The 16,770-nt window shown below is 57.5% G+C and overlaps 2 protein-coding genes across 2 annotated transcripts; one reads left to right on the top strand and one right to left on the bottom strand.

The window, feature by feature from the left end:
* Positions 1-2,617: 2,617 nt before the first annotated feature.
* On the top strand, positions 2,618-4,081 carry LOC114110140 (interferon-induced transmembrane protein 1-like). Its single transcript, XM_027960010.2, has 2 exons — positions 2,618-2,914; positions 3,744-4,081. The coding sequence occupies exons 1-2, from the start codon at positions 2,699-2,701 to the stop codon at positions 3,930-3,932; spliced, it is 405 nt and encodes a 134-aa protein (XP_027815811.1). The 5' UTR covers positions 2,618-2,698; the 3' UTR covers positions 3,933-4,081.
* A 2,588-nt stretch (positions 4,082-6,669) lies between these two features.
* Positions 6,670-7,735, bottom strand: IFITM3 (interferon induced transmembrane protein 3). Its single transcript, XM_027959998.2, has 2 exons — positions 7,416-7,735; positions 6,670-6,954 (listed from the first exon to the last, which is right to left on the bottom strand). The coding sequence occupies exons 1-2, from the start codon at positions 7,662-7,664 to the stop codon at positions 6,763-6,765; spliced, it is 441 nt and encodes a 146-aa protein (XP_027815799.2). The 5' UTR covers positions 7,665-7,735; the 3' UTR covers positions 6,670-6,762.
* Positions 7,736-16,770: the final 9,035 nt, after the last annotated feature.

Below are 16,770 nucleotides of genomic sequence, written 5' to 3'. Positions count from 1 at the left end.
CAGTTGGCAGGGAGCAGCTGGGCTAGGGCAACTGCGGCAGCCCAAGCTCTCTAGGGAGGCACTGCTCTTAGTATCTGGGGGCCCGTCTCCCTCCCAGCTGCCGGGAAGGTCCAGCCTGCTGCACCCCGCTGCTGCCTTCTCCAGCCTATCCCGGCTCCTCCAGAGGGTGCCAGGGGATGAGTGGCCTGAGGCAGCACAGGGCAGCTAGAGTGAGGAGCAGCCACCTTGGCACCAGGCGCTCTGGCCCTGGCTAAACCCTGGAAAGGTCAGCCCCCGACGAGGGAGGCAGCCCCTTCCTGTCCTCTCAGGGCCCTGGAGGTGCGGGCGCTTAGGCAGCCCAGGGCAGACCGCGTTCACGAGCCAGGCTGCGGTGGCGGAAGCCCCCCCACACTGATGTCCATCCCCGCTCCCCTCTGTGATCCCCGACCCTCCCTCTCACTTCACCCTACCTCCCCCACCCCTCAGAAGTGGCTGGGGGTAGAGGTCTCTGGGCAGGTCGTGGGGGCCCTGGGGGGGTGGTAAGCAGAGGGGGGCAGCTCCAGGGAGGGTGTGTCCTGGAGGCGGGGCTGGACCACCTGCTTCTCTGGGTCTGGGAAGGACTCCGCAGGCAGGAAGCGGCTGGAGGCCAGCCCAGACCCCCATCACGGAGGGGGACTCGTGCATGACCGGACCCTGGGCTGTGCGCTGCAGAGGGCGGGAAGGACGGGCTCCCAGTCACATGGAACTCTTGGTCCCGCTCTGCCATGGCCCCTCCCGGGGGGCCGCACGGGCCCACATTTCCTGGAGCCCCTCGGGGGACTGGGCCTCTGCACTGTGTCCTGCCTTCTACTGTGCCTCTCAGGACAGAGTGCATAAACCGGAAAGCCCACCAAATGCCTGAGCCAGGCGGAGGCTGGAGCAGCCCCTGCCCTGCCCAGGACTGTGCTGGGGATGCGGGTAAACGAGCAGACCAGAGCTGGGGGGCAGGGCTGTGACCTCCCCCACAGCAGAGGGCTCCGGAGACATTCGCAGGCGCGTCCCTCGGGGCGCAGTGGAGGACAGGCAGCCGGAGCCCACAAGCCCAGGAGGCAGGGCAGCTGCGAGGACTGGGGGAAAATCTCGCCACCCGGTGACCCCACGGCCCCTGTTGTGAACTGGGCTTCAGACCAGATCCTGTGGCTGACTGAGAGCAGGGCCCTGGGCGGGGGAGCTTTCGGGCACATCCCCCAGACTGCCCTGGGGTGGGGGGAGGGTGCGGAATAGGTGGGTCCTGGGTAACAGAGTCCAGGACTCCGGATTCCCAGCATCTCAGGGAGTGGGCTCAGGGCCCAGGTCTAAAGCTGAACATCACCAGGTGCCCTTTCCCGAGGGGCACGCGGGCCCTGGCCACCCTCGGAGCGGGGCCAGCCCCCGCGGGCGCCCAGGCCCGGGAGAAGAGGAAGCAGGCGGGGCGCGCAGGCCTCTCTGCGGCTTCGGGGGAGAGCCTCGCACACAGGGTGGCTGCGGGGGTGCTGGAGCGGCTCCCAGGGCCCACCCCAGCAGGCAGGAAACCTAAACCAACACCCCTTCCTGGGAGAGGAGCGGACATGGACCACCTCAGGGCCCCAGGGGTGCAGGCGCCACACCCACAGCACTTCCATTCCGCTCTCCAATCTGCCCAAGACCCAGATGGACCTGGAGGAGGCTCTGGACGCAGCGGACTAAGCCCTGGGAGCCCAGGGGCAGCTGCCCGGGCAGACTGTCGGCCTGGCCCGGGGCACCCGAGGCTGGCCTGGGAGCCTTGCCGCAAAGGGACACAACCGGTGGGATGGCCTTGCTCCTAACAGGACGGCCCAGGCCTGGCCATCACCGCCCACAGCCTCACACACAGGTGAGGGCAGGGACAGGAGAACACGTGGCCCTGCGGTCTGAAGAGAGCGGAGGCCTGGCCACAGAGCTGACCCACCCTGTCCCTGAGGAAGGGCACAGCCTCAAGCCCAGAGCCGTCCTGCCAGCACGCCTGCTCCCCCTGGAGCCACCGCAGGTCCCATGAGACATGAGGGGGGGCGGGGGAGGCAGGAAGGCCAGGCTGCATGGACACACAGGCCCAGGGCTCCCAGCGGCTGCCAGACGCCTGGCAGGCGTCCTGCCTCTGCACAGCTGGCCCTGGTCCCGCTCCCCCAGCCCCTGGGGGACCGTGGGAGGCTCCTCGGGGCAGGCCACACGGGCTGCTGGGTGCTGACCTGCAACCGGGAAGGACCCAAACCCCGCCTGGAGTGGGGACTCAGGACTGGGGGGCCAGTGCCCCTCAGAGGGGAGGCCTGTGCAGCTGGGGGGCTGGCGGTGGGGGCGGGGTTCCTCTGGGCCCGGGGGTGAGGCTGAGTGGGGCCTGGCAGGAGGCCCCGAGTGGGGACAGTGGGCGCTGCAGCAGGCTTGGGCCTGAGACCCCCCAGGCTGGGGAAGAGTCCCAGAGTCCGAACACAGCGCTCTATGGGAAGCGAGATGCCCTCTCCACCTGCTCACTTCCTCCAACCTTGGTGTAACATGATGCGCAGCGGTCCCTCCCACCTCCGAGGACCAGCCCAAACAAAACAGTCAGGAAACGAAAACGAAACTACTGGGCAGGCCCGCCCCCCAGGCCCCCCTATATCCGGACCTCATCTGCACCGGCTCTGCCTCTGGGAACACACGTCTCGATCCTGCTCCTTTGCTTCAGCGCCTGGTTCCCTCTGCGCCAGAGATGATCAAGGAGGAGCACGAGGTGGCTATGCTGGGGGCGCCCCAGAGCCAGGTGGCCGTGCTGGGGGCGCCCCAGAGCCCGGCGCCCGTGACGACCACGGTGATCAACATCCGCAGCGACACCGCCCTGCCCGACCACATCGTGTGGTCCCTGTTCAACACCATCTTCATGAACTGGTGCTGCCTGGGCTTCGTGGCATTCGCCTACTCTGTGAAGGTGGGTGGGCACCTGGGGCGTCTCCAGAAAGTGCTGGGAGCCTGGAGAGGCCCAGCCCGGATGGCGCGTGCACTGGGGAGCCCCTGGAGAGGCCCAGCCCGGATGGCACGTGCACTGGGGAGCCCCCGTGTGTGCGGGTCTGTGTGCATGCTCTTTGGGTGTGTGTGCTCTGTGTGTGTGTGTGAGTGTGTGTGTGTGTGAGTGTGTGTGTATGAGTGTGTGTGTGTGCTCTGTGTGTGTGTGAGTGTGTGTGTGTGCTCTGTGTGTGTGTGTGCTCTGTGTGTGTGTGTGAGTGTGTGTGTGAGTGTGTGTGTGTGCTCTGTGTGTGTGTGTGTGCTCTGTGTGTGCTCTGTGTGTGTGTGTGTGTGTGTGTGTGTGTGTGTGTGTGGCTTGGGGGATCGTTCCCAGTGAGACTCATGGTGAGGCCGCCTGGGTTCACATGCGGTGGAGCTGAGGGTCTGTGTCTCTCACATGCCAAGACGGCCTCCTTCCCAGCCTCATCAGGGAAGGCGCAGCCTTCACACTCAGCTTCAGAACTCGAGTCTGGTCCGGAAACAAGGAAGGTGCTGCAAGGACCCTGACCCCTGGTGGGTGACTGGCCGGTGAAGGGGCCTGAGAAAGGGAGGCTGAGCCCTGGGGCTCCTGGAGAGGCTGACTCTCTGTGAGGACACAGACAGAGGCCCCAAGAGGAGAGGGTCTCACTGCCACTGTCCTGTTCAGACTCCAGGGAGCGGGAGTGTGAGGGCCCATCGGGTGACTGGGACCAGCAGGGGGGACCTGAGCCACAGGCCTGGCGGTCCCTGGACCCTCACCACCTCTCCTCCTCCAGTCTAGGGACCGGAAGATGGTCGGCGACATCACTGGGGCCCAGAGCTACGCCTCCACCGCCAAGTGCCTGAACATCTGGGCCCTGGTCCTGGGCATCTTTATGACCGTTGGATCGATCGTCGTTCTCGTGTTCATCTACGTGGCAGTCTACCGTACGGCTTTGGAGATAATGAAAAATAGAGGCTACTAGCCGCTGTCCGTGGAGGCGGTCCAGGGCCTCCACCGTCCTTGGTGGCTTTGCACCCGAGGCATGGGCCCGCCCCGCTCCCAACCCGTAGGCAGCAGGTTATAGACACAGATTGTCAACCGCTGAATCAATAAAGTGCCCTTGTCTGTGAAGCTGCTGTGATGTCTCCTGCGGAGGGGACGCTGCTGGGACCCTGGCGGCCTCTGGAGAGCCCAGAGCGGTCAGCTGCGGGCTGACTGAGAAGGCCAGAGCGGAGCTGGCGAGCCCACCCTGGTCAACAGGAACCCCCAGAGGACAGACCCCTTCCTCCCCTCAAAACCAGTAGGCCCTGCTGGGTGGAAGGGTCTCGCAGACACTGGGGACCCTGGGGCATTGTTGTGAGCCTGGGATGCAGACGGGGAGACGGGGGCCCTCTTAGCCCAGTGTGGGGAGAGACACCCGGACAGGTATCCCTGTCTCTGACGCCCCAGGGGGAGCGGCTGGGGGGGCCATACCCCAGCTGCGGAGCCGCTGTGCCCTGCACAGGGCGTCCTGGGTGTCACCCAGAGAGGCTGGAGGAGTCCAGCAGCCACAGGCTGCTGCCGGGGAGGGAGCCGTCCACATGCCCTTTGGGGACCCAGGCTCTCCCGGGCTCACTCGGGTCCCAGGGCTAGTCCTGCCCAGCTCTCACGGAAGTCAGCAGCTCTTCATAGTGGGTTCCCCTCCTCCTGGCCCTCAGAGGGGATGGACGCCCAGCCCCACTGGGCCCTCCCTGGGAGCCAGGCTGGTCTGGATCCTCCCTGGAGGACGGTGACTCGGATGAGGTCGCCCACTCTCTCTTGGGTCCCACAGGCGAGCGCAGGGGCTCAGCCTCAGGGACGCTGAGTCCTGCAGGAGAGGCTGGCAGACTGCCTCTCTGAGTCCAGGAAGGACGGTCTCCCAGGCAGGGACGAGGGGGACAGCTGTGTGACCCTGACCCCTGACCTGTGAACCCACAACCCTGGCAGGCCCTAGGGGGTCCCCACCTCCTCTCAGGTGGGCAGCAGTCCTGAGGGCTGGTGGCACTGAGTGTAGCCCGCCTGAGCTTCACCGATTTGCGGTGAGGGTCCTGCTAGGTGGGAAGCCCCCTGGTGCAAGCCGCAAAGGCCCGTGTTCCGGAGCTTCTGAAAATTCACAGGAGGCCCGAGGCATCAAGCAGGGGAAACTGAGGGACCTTCCCTCGACGGCTCTGGGAGCCGACGGCCGGGCTGTGAGCAGCTGTGGTCCTCGGAGCCACATCCTGGCCTGGTTCCAGGGGACAGTCCCGTGTCCTCTGGCAGCTGCGGGTGACCTGGGCTGGGCTGAAAGAGTTGGGGGCGCAGGAGGACAGAGCGGGGGGGGAGGTTGGAGCCCTGGGCCAGGGTGACAGGGGGTCCCTTTTCCAAGGAGCCCGTGGGGAGAAGGCCCTGCCTCTGCTTTGCCTGGACTGGGCCTCGGAGGAACTGAGAAGACAGGGCTCCTTAAGATGCCAGGTTTGGTCCCAGCCTGGGGAGGGCAGAGCAGGGCAGATGAGTCCCAGGCTGGGGGTGGGCAGGCGTGCCCCTGGCCCCTTCCTGTTGCTGCTGGCACGGGAAGATTCTGCCCCCCCAGCCCACCCAGCGGGGTCTGCGCCGCTGGGCAGCGCCCCTGCCAGCCCCAGGGCTTTGCCGGCTGCTGGCTCTCCCCCGCCTTGGAGGAAGTCCTTCCCGACCCTGAGGGGTGTGCCTGCCAGCCTCCGCCAGGACTTCCTTGGTGCTGCCCCTCGTGCTCACGGGTGTCAGACCCACAGGGAGAGGGGCTCCCTCCTGGCCCACCCTGGGATCCCAGCCTCCCCGCAGCCTCCCCCAGTCAGGGGGCTGGGGTAGGCACAGACTGGGGAGGGGACCCACATGAGGAGTCAGGGGACGAGGGGGTGGCTCCGCTGCGCCTCCACACGCCCCGGCCCAGATGGGGGTGGGCGGGTCTGCCCTGCCCCTCGAGTGCCCCCGTGTCTGGAGGCCATGGCAGAAGAAGGATGGGGCTGGGGTCGAGGGCAGAGGGCAGGGCAGGGGCCTCTCCTCTAGCTGAGCAGCACGGGGCTCTCTCTGCAGCGGTGGGCGCGGTGCTCCTGTGGCCTTCCCGGCAGAGGGGGCCTGCGGGGCCGTGCGAAGGACAGTGACGAGAGGGACGTGCCGCAGGGTGTGAGAGGGAGCTGGGCGCCAGGAGAGCCGGAACTGACCAGCGTCCTGGCCGGGCCTCCCTCAGACCCCCGGAACTCCTGCTCTTCGCTCCCTGGAAAGCTGTTAGCCACCAGTCAGCTGCAGGCCGTGACCCTGGCCTGCTGGCGCCGCCCCCTTTCTGGAACCTCCGTGCTCTGGACCGTCCTCGCTGTGTTGTGACCCCCGCCCTCTGGACTTGCCTGGAGCACAGTTGACTTGCCACCCGAATCTGCATTTCTCCAACTGCAAATCCTAAGGCGCCAAACTATCTTCTTATTTGCAGGCTTCTGAGCGGTTTCTTCTGTTTTGTCAACAGAGCCGAGGGTGTTCTGCGCCCAACCCTTGAGGAACCCACACCCCAACCCCCTGACCAGTAACTGCAGCCCCAGCCCAAGGCCCCATGCACGCTGGGCCAGAGGACTGGCCGGGCCCCGCCTAGAGCCTCAGAGCATGTGGGACAGTGCGGGGTGGGAGGAGGTGGGCTCGGGCTCACGGCCAGGCTGGGACTCTCAAGGGCCCCCTCCCCAGGTCAAAACACAGCGCCCTCACATACAAATGCCTCCTTTTATTTCTTGGTGGACAGATGCCTGCATAGGCTGTAGGAAAAAGGGGTGACTGCCTCGGGCTGTGGGCAGGGACTAGTGGCCTCCGTAGTTCTGTATGAGCCCCAAGATTGCTTGGACGATCATCAGGGAGCCGGTGGACACAAGGATGATGAGGACGATAGTCAGAAGGATGCCCAGGACCAGGGCGCAGATGTTCAGGCACTTGGCGGTGGAGGCGTAGCTCTGGGCCCCAGTGATGTCGCCGACCATCTTCCGGTCCCTAGACTGGGGGAGGAGAGGTGGTGAGGGGCCTGTGCCTCAGGCCCCCCTGCTGGCCCCCCACTGCCCGTTCCTCGCGAGGACCTACACCCGCCCGCCCCCTGGAGTTGAGCACGACTGTGGCCGGTGAGCGCTCCTCCCCTCCTGGGGTCTCCATGACCTTTCCCACAGACAGTCAGCCTCTCCAGGAGGCCCAGGGCTCTCCCACCCTTCCTCTCAGCCCCCTCACTGGCCACTCACCTGCCAGGAGACAAAAGGCTGACCCTGGTCATCCCCACACGCCCCCTGCAGCCTCATCATGACCTGCATGTACACACACACACACACACACACACACACACACACACACACACACACACCCCATGTACACAAAACAACACACAGGGGCTCCCCAACCCTACGTGTCACCGGGCTGGGCCCTCTCCAGGCTCCCAGCACTTTCTGGAGACGCCCAGGTGCCCACCCACCTTCACAGAGTAGGCGAATGCCACGAAGCCCAGGCAGCACCAGTTCATGAAGATGGTGTTGAACAGGGACCACACGATGTGGTCGGGCAGGGCGGTGTCGCTGCGGATGTTGATCACCGTGGTTGTCACGGGCGCCGGGCTCTGGGGCGCCCCCAGCACGGCCACCTCGTGCTCCTCCTTGAGCAACTCATAGGCTGGGGGCACCGCACCGTGGGCCCCAGTGAATAAGGGCTGGGACGTGCGGTTCATGCTGGGGACGGAGTACCTGTGCCAGCACACACTCGGGGCTCCTTTCTTTACTCAGGAGTTTCGATTTCTCTGAATTTCCGTTTCCTGGCCTTTGGAGTATTGGGGATGGGCTGGTCCTAGGAGGCGGGATGAACCACTGAGTGTCAGGTTACACTGGGTGGGCGAGAGGAAGGCTAGGGCCTGGAGGGATGTCCTGCCCCAGAGGCTGGAAGGGGCCGACTTCCTTCTCCCCTCCCCCTCCTTTTGTAATAAAAGATACTTTAATAGAAGAAACACAAATAACAGTTTAAGAACATGTAACCCCCTGTATATGGGAGAGACCCAGGAATGCTGAGTAAACATTTTCTGCAAATGAGAAAATCTTGAGAAATTTCTCCCGGAAATGCTGAATCCACCCCCTTAAATGCCCCTGTGAGCTAGAGACAAAAGGTGCTGGGGTGGGGAGGAGAGGCCCCTTTTGGGAGATGACCCCGCAATGCATAGAAATAAAGGGATTTCCTGCAGAGGTCTGTCCTTGCCTCCCCCCACCATGAGAGTTTCTAGGAATGTAGTCCCCTCCGCCCCCCCTCCCCGCCCACCCCCATCCTGGTACAGGAGGAGACACCCTTTCAGGGCGGTTTCTCTTGTTGACTGAAAAAAAAAAAAAGTACAACCAAATAGATGGGAACTGTCTTTCATTTGCCATACACCTGAGCACCTAAGTCCGAGACCCAGAACGTTCGTTTGCTCTGACAGGTTGCTCCAAAGAGATGAAGTGAGGGGCAGAAATTATAGGAGTTTGAGCAGTAAAACCAGGTAGTTGGAACATCAAAAGATTCTGTTAATTAAAGAAAACTCAATGTCTTAATTTAGAGAAGTTAGCCCTTTTCTTCATATGGGAACACGCAAGACTCTGGACCCTGTGAAATCACTCCCCTGACGCGCCTCCCAGCTGTCTGGGCAGCAGCCTGCTTTTCCACCCTGAGGGGCTGCAGGTTGAGGCCTTCAGGTCTGCAGCGCCCTTTGCTTCCTGATGGGGCAGATGACACTTTTCATCCACACAGCGTAAAATAATCAATGTGCCAAATTTGGGGTCTCGCCAGAGTTAGGCCCTGTCTCAGCAACACCTGCTCCCGATTTAGGGGTTGGTTGGGGCTGGGACCCTTCCTCAGCCTGGGCTTCTCAGGCCCAAGCCTGCTGCAGCGCCCACTGTCCCCACTCGGGGGCTCCGGCCAGGCCCCACTCAGCCTCACCCCCGGGCCCAGAGGAACCCCGCCCCCACCGCCAGCCCCCCAGCTGCACAGGCCTCCCCTCTGAGGGGCACTGGCCCCCCAGTCCTGAGTCCCCACTCCAGGCGGGGTTTGGGTCCTTCCCGGTTGCAGGTCAGCACCCAGCAGCCCGTGTGGCCTGCCCCGAGGAGCCTCCCACGGTCCCCCAGGGGCTGGGGGAGCGGGACCAGGGCCAGCTGTGCAGAGGCAGGACGCCTGCCAGGCGTCTGGCAGCCGCTGGGAGCCCTGGGCCTGTGTGTCCATGCAGCCTGGCCTTCCTGCCTCCCCCACCCCCCCTCATGTCTCATGGGACCTGCGGTGGCTCCAGGGGGAGCAGGCGTGCTGGCAGGACGGCTCTGGGCTTGAGGCTGTGCCCCCTCCTCAGGGACAGGGTGGGTCGGCTCTGTGGCCAGGCCTCCGCTCTCTTCAGACCGCAGGGCCACGTGTTCTCCTGTCCCTGCCCTCACCTGTGTGTGAGGCTGTGGGCGGTGATGGCCAGGCCTGGGCCGTCCTGTTAGGAGCAAGGCCATCCCACCGGTTGTGTCCCTTTGCGGCAAGGCTCCCAGGCCAGCCTCGGGTGCCCCAGTGGCCCCCACACTGCCCTGAGGCCTGGTGCTCTGACCCAGCGCCCCCACACCACCCTGAGGCCTGGCGCTGGGACCCTGGGCCTCCTCACCTCCTATCTCTCTGGGACAGCTCTGCTCTGCGCCCTGGCCCCCCTGTTAAGCCCTCCTTGTGGAGGTATCTTGTGTGCTCTGCGCTCCTGCTGGCGGCACTGACCCAGCAGGCTGTCCTTCGGCCGAGCTGCTGTGCACGCCGGGCCATCAGAGGGCGGGGTCGGCGTGGGCAGGATGGACACCCACAAGCCGGGTGGTCGCGTCTGCGCAGGCTCGCGTCCTCAACCGCATGGGGTGAGGCTGCCCTGCGGCCTCGGGCCCCCAGCAGGCCCCCTGCTCCTGGCTGGAGAGGGGCCGCAGCTCAGCCTCCAGCAGCTTCTCCCCAGGGGCCGGTCTATGGACAGGATGACCGCTGTGCAGTGCTGATGGTGACACGTAGGAGGTCGCTGCCAGGTGGCAGTCACGCCTTTGCTTCTGTGCGCTTTTATTTATTGGTTGAAAAGTGAAGTTGCTCAGTCGTGTCTGACTCTTTGAGACCCCATGGACTATATCCTACCAGGCTCCTCTGTCCATGGAATTTTCCAGGCAAGAGTACTGGAGTGGGTTGCCATTTCCTTCTCCAGAGGATCTTCCCGATGCAGGGATCGAACCCCGGTCTCCTGCGCTGCAGGCAGACGCTCTACCCTCTGAGCCAGCAGGGAAGCCTTATTTACTGATTGGTTAGACGGCTTGATTTTTAATCACCTGAGAGTCGCAGAGCAGAGCCTGTTTTGTCTCACCCACAGAGAGCGTGCAAGTGAGCTGCTCTGGCACTTTTCCGGTGCGATGTTGTCCAGCTCCAACAGCCAGCCTCCCCGCCCGCCTTAGGGTAAGGGAACCCCATTCCCAGTAGGGGGCCCTCCCCAGTCCCTTCAGCGCCTCGCTCCCTTCAAACACCAGTCTGCTCTCTCGGCCTGGGTTTCCCTCCTGGGGTTTTCCGTGTAAATTACGTGCCTTTGTTTCTGTAGTATCTCACTACGTGATGTTCGTCCATACTGCAGGCTGTGCCGGAACCCCCTGTCTTTATGGCTGGTTAATGTTGTACTGTAAGAGGACACCATATATTTTTTTCCTTTCTTCATCAACCTATCGACATTTGACCATTCCCAGCTTTTGGCTATTATGAATAATGCTTAGAAACATTTGTGGTCAAGGTTTTCCGTAACCGCACTTTTCAGCCCTCTTCGGCCTGCATCTTGGAGTGGAACTGCTGGGTCGTATAAAACCACGGCAGCTGCCCCCTTGGTGGTGGTTTATGGGCATGTCCTTGCCCACCACCGGTGCCGAGCATGGCTTCTGCTCACCAGCTGTTCACGTGTCTTCGGAAGCTGTCCGCTCGGGCCTTTTTCCGCTGACTGCTTGGTCTGTGGGTCTTGCTGTTGTTGAATGGCAGTTCTTCTTTTATATGCTGAATACTAGTCCCTTGTCAGATACATGAATTCCAAATTCTCTCCCATTTTTTAGATTGTCTTTTCACTTTCTTGAGTGTCCTTTGAGGCACAGACATTTTTCATTTGGCAAACGACAATTTCTCTCTGTTTTCTTTAGATCTTGTAATGTAGCTAAGAAACCATTGCCTGATCCAAAGTCACACTGCGTTTCCTTCTAACCGTTTTGCAGTTCAGCTTTTATACCAGGTCCCACTGTCGCCGACTCAGGCTCCTGGACTCTTTAATTGTAGAAATTGATACGAGGCCAGATGAGGAATTGAGGAATGGCTTCACTGGGGCCCCTGCTTCAGAAGGAGGGAGCAAAAACAAGCAATAGGGGCCCATGCTCATCCCTACACAGGGCGAGCTGGTCCCTTCAGTGGGTGAGGGTGTGGCCTGCTGGGCAGGCTGGCCCGCAGAGGGGCTTCGACGGCCTGCCCCCGTTGCTGGCGCTGTGTGCGGGGATCACGGGCAGGCGCAGCTTTTGCGCAGGCAGGCGTGCTCCGGCCTTCTGCGTCTTGCTGCCCATGTCTTGCCCCAGATGCCCGTGCGTGCGGTTTCTCTTAGTCCCTCACAGTTTCTTCGTCAGTCTAGGAGAAGTTGGCCCAGGAATAAGCCCTATAGCAAGAGGCCCCTGGTCACGGCCTGCCTCACTGTATCCATTTTGAGTTAATTTTGTATGAACTGCGAGGCAGGGTCCAGCTTCTTCCCTCTCCATGTGGACATCCACATCTGCGCCAACTGTGAACAGTCCTGGCAGCCTGTTGGCCTCCTGTGACCATCTGCGTGTAAGTTTGTCGTGGCCTCTAATTTCCATCCCACAGTCCATGTGTGTATCTTACGCCAGGAACACAACCCCTCGCTGACTGCAGCTTGGTAGTGAATTTTGAATCAGGAAGCATGAGCCCCTAACTCTGTTATGCTTTTCTAAGATGGTTTTGGCCTGACAATTCCATGTGGATTTTAGGATCAGCCTATCCATTTCTGGAAAAAATAAAAATAAAAACTGTGGGAATTTTGACTTATATGCAGAGTACATCATGAGAAATGCTGGGCTGGAAGAAACACAAGCTGGAATCAAGATTGCAGGGAGAAATATCAGTCACCTCAGATATACAGATGACACCACCCTTACGGCAGAAAGTGAAGAGGAACTAAAAAGCCTCTTGATGAAAGTGAAAGTGGAGAGTGAAAAAGTTGGCTTAAAGCTCAACATTCAGAAAACGAAGATCATGGCATCTGGTCCCATCACTCCATGGGAAATAGATGGGAAACAGTGGAAACAGTGTCAGACTTTATTTTTTTGGGCTCCAAAATCACTGCAGATGGTGACTGCAGCCATGAAATTAAAAGATGCTTACTCCTTGGAAGAAAAGTTATGACCAACCTAGATAGCATATTCAAAAGCAGAGACATTACTTTGCCGACTAAGGTCCGTCTAGTCAAGGCTATGGTTTTTCCAGTGGTCACGTATGGATGTGAGAGTTGGACTGTGAAGAAGGCTGAGTGCCGAATAATTGATGCTTTTGAACTGTGGTGTTGGAGAAGACTCTTGAGAGTCCCTTGAACTGCAAGGAGATCCAACCAGTCCATTCTGAAGGAGATCAGCCCTAGGATTTCTTTGGAGGGAATGATGCTGAAGCTGAAACTCCAGTACTTTGGCCACCTCATGCAAAGAGTTGACTCACTGGAGAAGACTCTGATGCTGGGAGGGATTGGGGGCAGGAGGAGAAGGGGACGACAGAGGATGGGATGGCAGGATGGCATCACGGACTCGATGGACGAGAGTGTGAGTGAACTCCGGGAGTTGGTGATAGACAGGGAGGCCTGGCGTGCTGCGGTTCACGGGGTCACAAAGAGTCAGACACGACTGAGCGACTGAAATGAACTGTACTGTGTTGAAACTGAAGGTCATCTGTGGAGTGTTGCCTAAGAGCTCAGGTCTGTGAGCATAGATGTCTTTTCATTTATTTAGGCTTTTTTAGTTCCTTTCAGCAATGATCTGTAGTTTTTGGCGTACAAGTCATACACCTACTTGGGTAAATTTTTTACTAAGTATTTTAGAAATACTATTGCAAATGGAGTTGTCTTCTTAATTATAACCATTGGGTTAGCCATTGCTAGTGATTTTTGGATGTTGATTTTCCCACTGCTCCAGGTCCTCTCAGCGCACCAGGCTGAGCTCCCTGTGTTTCGTAGCAATTTCTCATTAGCTACCTGTTTTTCATACTGTAGTGACAGCTTGTGGTGAATGGTGTCAGATTCTTGATCTCCAAAGAAGATTTAGCTTTGGGACCAGGGGCCAGGCTTGATAAATAAAGAGCTTTTGTGTATCAGAGTTTTATTAAAGTATGAAAGTGAAAGAAAGTGAAGTCGCTCAGTCATGTCCAACTCTTTGCAACCCCGTGGACTATAGCCTATCAGGATCCTCCATCCATGGAATTTTCTCGGCCAGAATACTGGAGTGGGTTGCCATTTCCTTCTCCAGGGGATCTTCCCGACCCAGGGATCAAACCCCGGTCTCCTATATCGCAGGCAGACGCTTTACCCTCTGAGCCACCAGGGAAGCGCTGAGAAGGGACAGAGAAACCTTCTGACGTAGAATCAGAAGGGGTGGAGAGTGCCCTTCGTCTTAGCAAGACCTTATATGCTCTTATCAGACCCACTCCCACAGCATGCCTCTTAAATTAACAAGGTCACAACTAACAACAGAAAGGTCTTACCAGACCCAACCCACGGTATGCAAGCTTCAAGATAACAGGACTAGTCAGAAGGTTCAGTTCAGTTCAGTTCATTCGCTCAGTCGTGTCCGACTCTTTGCGACCCCATGGACTGCAGCACGCCAGGCCTCCCTGTCCATCACTAACTCATGGAGTTTACTCAAACTCATGTCCATTGAGTCGGAGATGCCATCCAACCATCTCATCCTCTGTCGTCCTCTTCTTCTCCCGCCTTCAGTCTCTCCCAGCATCAGGGTCTTTTCCAGTGAGTCAGCTCTTTGCATCAGGTGGCCAGAGTACTGGAGTTTCAGTTTCAGCATCAGTCCTTCCAGTGAACATCTGGAACTGATCTCCTTTAGGATGGACTGGTTGGATCTCCTTGCAGTCCAAGGGACTCTCAAGAGTCTTCTCCAACACCACAGTTCAAACGCATCAATTCTTCACCGCTCAGCTTTCTTTATAGTCCAACTCTCACATCCATGCATGACCACTGGAGAAAACACAGCCTTGACTAGACGGACCTTTGTTGGCAAAGTAATGTCTCTGCTTTTCAATATGCTATCTAGGTTGGTCGTAACTTTCCTTCCAAGGAGTAAGCATCTTTTAATTTCATGGCTGCAGTCACCATCTGCAGTGATTTTGGAGCCCCCCCAATAATAAAATCTGTCACTGCTTCCAATTTTCCCCCTTCTATTTGCCATGACAGCCGTTTTGCTTTTTTGCCTGTCTTTTCCATGGGGATGGTCTTGATCCCTGTCTCCTGTACAATGTTATGAACCTCATGCCATAGTTCATCAGGCACTCTATCTATCAGATCTAGGCCCTTAAATCTATTTCTCACTTCCACTGTATAATCATAAGGGATTTGATTTAGGTCATACCTGAATGGTCTAGTGGTTTTCCCTACTTTCTTCAATTTAAGTCTGAATTTGGTAATAAGGAGTTCATGATCTGAGCCACAGTCACCTCCTGGTCTTGTTTTTGCTGACTGTATAGAGCTTCTCCATCTTTGGCTGCAAAGAATATAATCAATCTGATTTTGGTGTTGACCATCTGGTGATGTCCATGTGTAGAGTCTTCTCTTGTGTTGTTGGAAGAGGGTGTTTGCTATGACCAGTGCATTTTCTTGGCAAAACTCTATTAGTCTTTGCCCTGCTTCATTCCATATTCCAAGGCCAAATTTGCCTGTTACTCCAGGTGTTTCTTGACTTCCTACTTTTGCATTCCAGTCCCCTGTAATGAAAAGGACATGTTTTTTGGGTGTTAGTTCTAAAAGGTCTTGTAGGTCTTCATAGAACCGTTCAACTTCAGCTTCTTCAGCATTACTGGTTGGGGCATAGACTTGGATTACTGTGATATTGAATGGTTTGCCTTGGAAACAAACAGGGATCATTCTGTCATTTTTGAGATTGCATCCAAGTACTGCATTTCGTATTCTTTTGTTGACCATGATGGCTACTCCATTTCTTCTAAGGGATTCCTGCCCGCAGTAGTAGATATAATGGTCATCTGGACATGGAACAACAGACTGGTTCCAAATAGGAAAAGGAGTACGTCAAGGCTGCATACTGTCACCCTGCTTATTTAACTTATATGCAGAGTACATCATGAGAAACGCTGGACTGGAAGAAGCACAAGCTGGGATCAAGATTGCCGGGAGAAATATCAATCACCTCAGATATGCAGATGACACCACCCTTGTGGCAGAAAGTGAAGAGGAGCTAAAAGCCTCTTGATGAAAGTGAAAGTGGAGAGTGGGAAATGTTGGCTTAAAGCTCAACATTCAGAAAACAAAGATCATGGCATCTGGTCCCATCACTCCATGGGAAATAGATGGGGAAACAGTGGAAACAGTGTCAGACTTTATTTTTTTGGGCTCCAAAATCACTGCAGATGGTGACTGCAGCCATGAAATTAAAAGATGCTTACTCCTTGGAAGAAAAGTTATGACCAACCTAGATAGCATATTCAAAAGCAGAGACATTACCTTGCCGACTAAGGTCCGTCTAGTCAAGGCTATGGTTTTTCCTGTGGTCATGTATGGATGTGAGAGTTGGACTGTGAAGAAGGCTGAGTGCTGAATAATTGATGCTTTTGAACTGTGGTGTTGGAGAAGACTCTTGAGAGTCCCTTGGACTGCAAGGAGATCCAACCAGTCCATCCTAAAGGAGATCAGTCCCGGGTTTTCACTGGAAGGACTGATGCTAAAGCTGAAACTCCAATACTTTGGCCACCTCATGCGAAGCGTTGACTCGCTGGAGAAGGACTCTGATCCTGAGAGGGATTGGGGGCAGGAGGAGAAGGGGACGACCGAGGATGAGATGGCTGGATGGCATCACTGACTCGATGGACTTGAGTCTGAGTGAACTCCGGGAGTTGGTGATGGACGGGGAGGCCTGGCGTGCTGCGACTCATGGGGGCGCAAAGAGTCAGACACGACTGAGTGACTGAACTGACTGAACTGGTTTGCCATGAAGTGATGGGATTGGGTGCCACGATCTTAGTTTTTTTATTGTTGAGTTTTAAGCCAGCTTTTTCACTCTCCTCTTTCACGGTCATCCAGAGGCTCCTCAGTTCCTCTTCACTTTCTGCCATTAGAGTCGTATCACCTGCATATCTGAGGTTGTTGATATTTCTCCTGGCAATGTTGATTCCAGCTTGCGATTTATGTAGTCCGGCATTTTGCATGATGTACTCTGGATATGAGTTAAATAAGCAGGGTGACAATATGCAGCCTTGCTGTACTCCTTTCCCAATTTTGAACCAGTCGGTTGCTTCGTGTCCAGAGCTAACTGTTGGTCCCATTTGTTTGTTGGTTTTTGCTTTTATTTCCTTTACTCTAGGAGGTGGCTCAAGGAAAATCTTGCTGCAATTTATATCAGGTGTTCTGTCTATGTTTTCCTCTAAGAGTTTTTAGAGTTTCTGGCCTTACATTTAGGTCTTTAATCCATTTTGAGTTTGTTTTTGTGTATGGTGTTGGGAAGTGCTTCTTCCCGCCATTCAGTTTATTCAAATTATATAAATATTTCCTCTGTGAAACTGAGTAGAACCAA

The sequence above is a fragment of the Ovis aries genome, chromosome 21 (assembly GCF_016772045.2).
Source record: "Ovis aries strain OAR_USU_Benz2616 breed Rambouillet chromosome 21, ARS-UI_Ramb_v3.0, whole genome shotgun sequence".
Classification (NCBI taxonomy): domain Eukaryota; kingdom Metazoa; phylum Chordata; class Mammalia; order Artiodactyla; family Bovidae; genus Ovis; species Ovis aries.
Note: the sequence above shows the minus strand (reverse complement) of the source record. Positions and strands in the feature narration are given on the sequence as shown.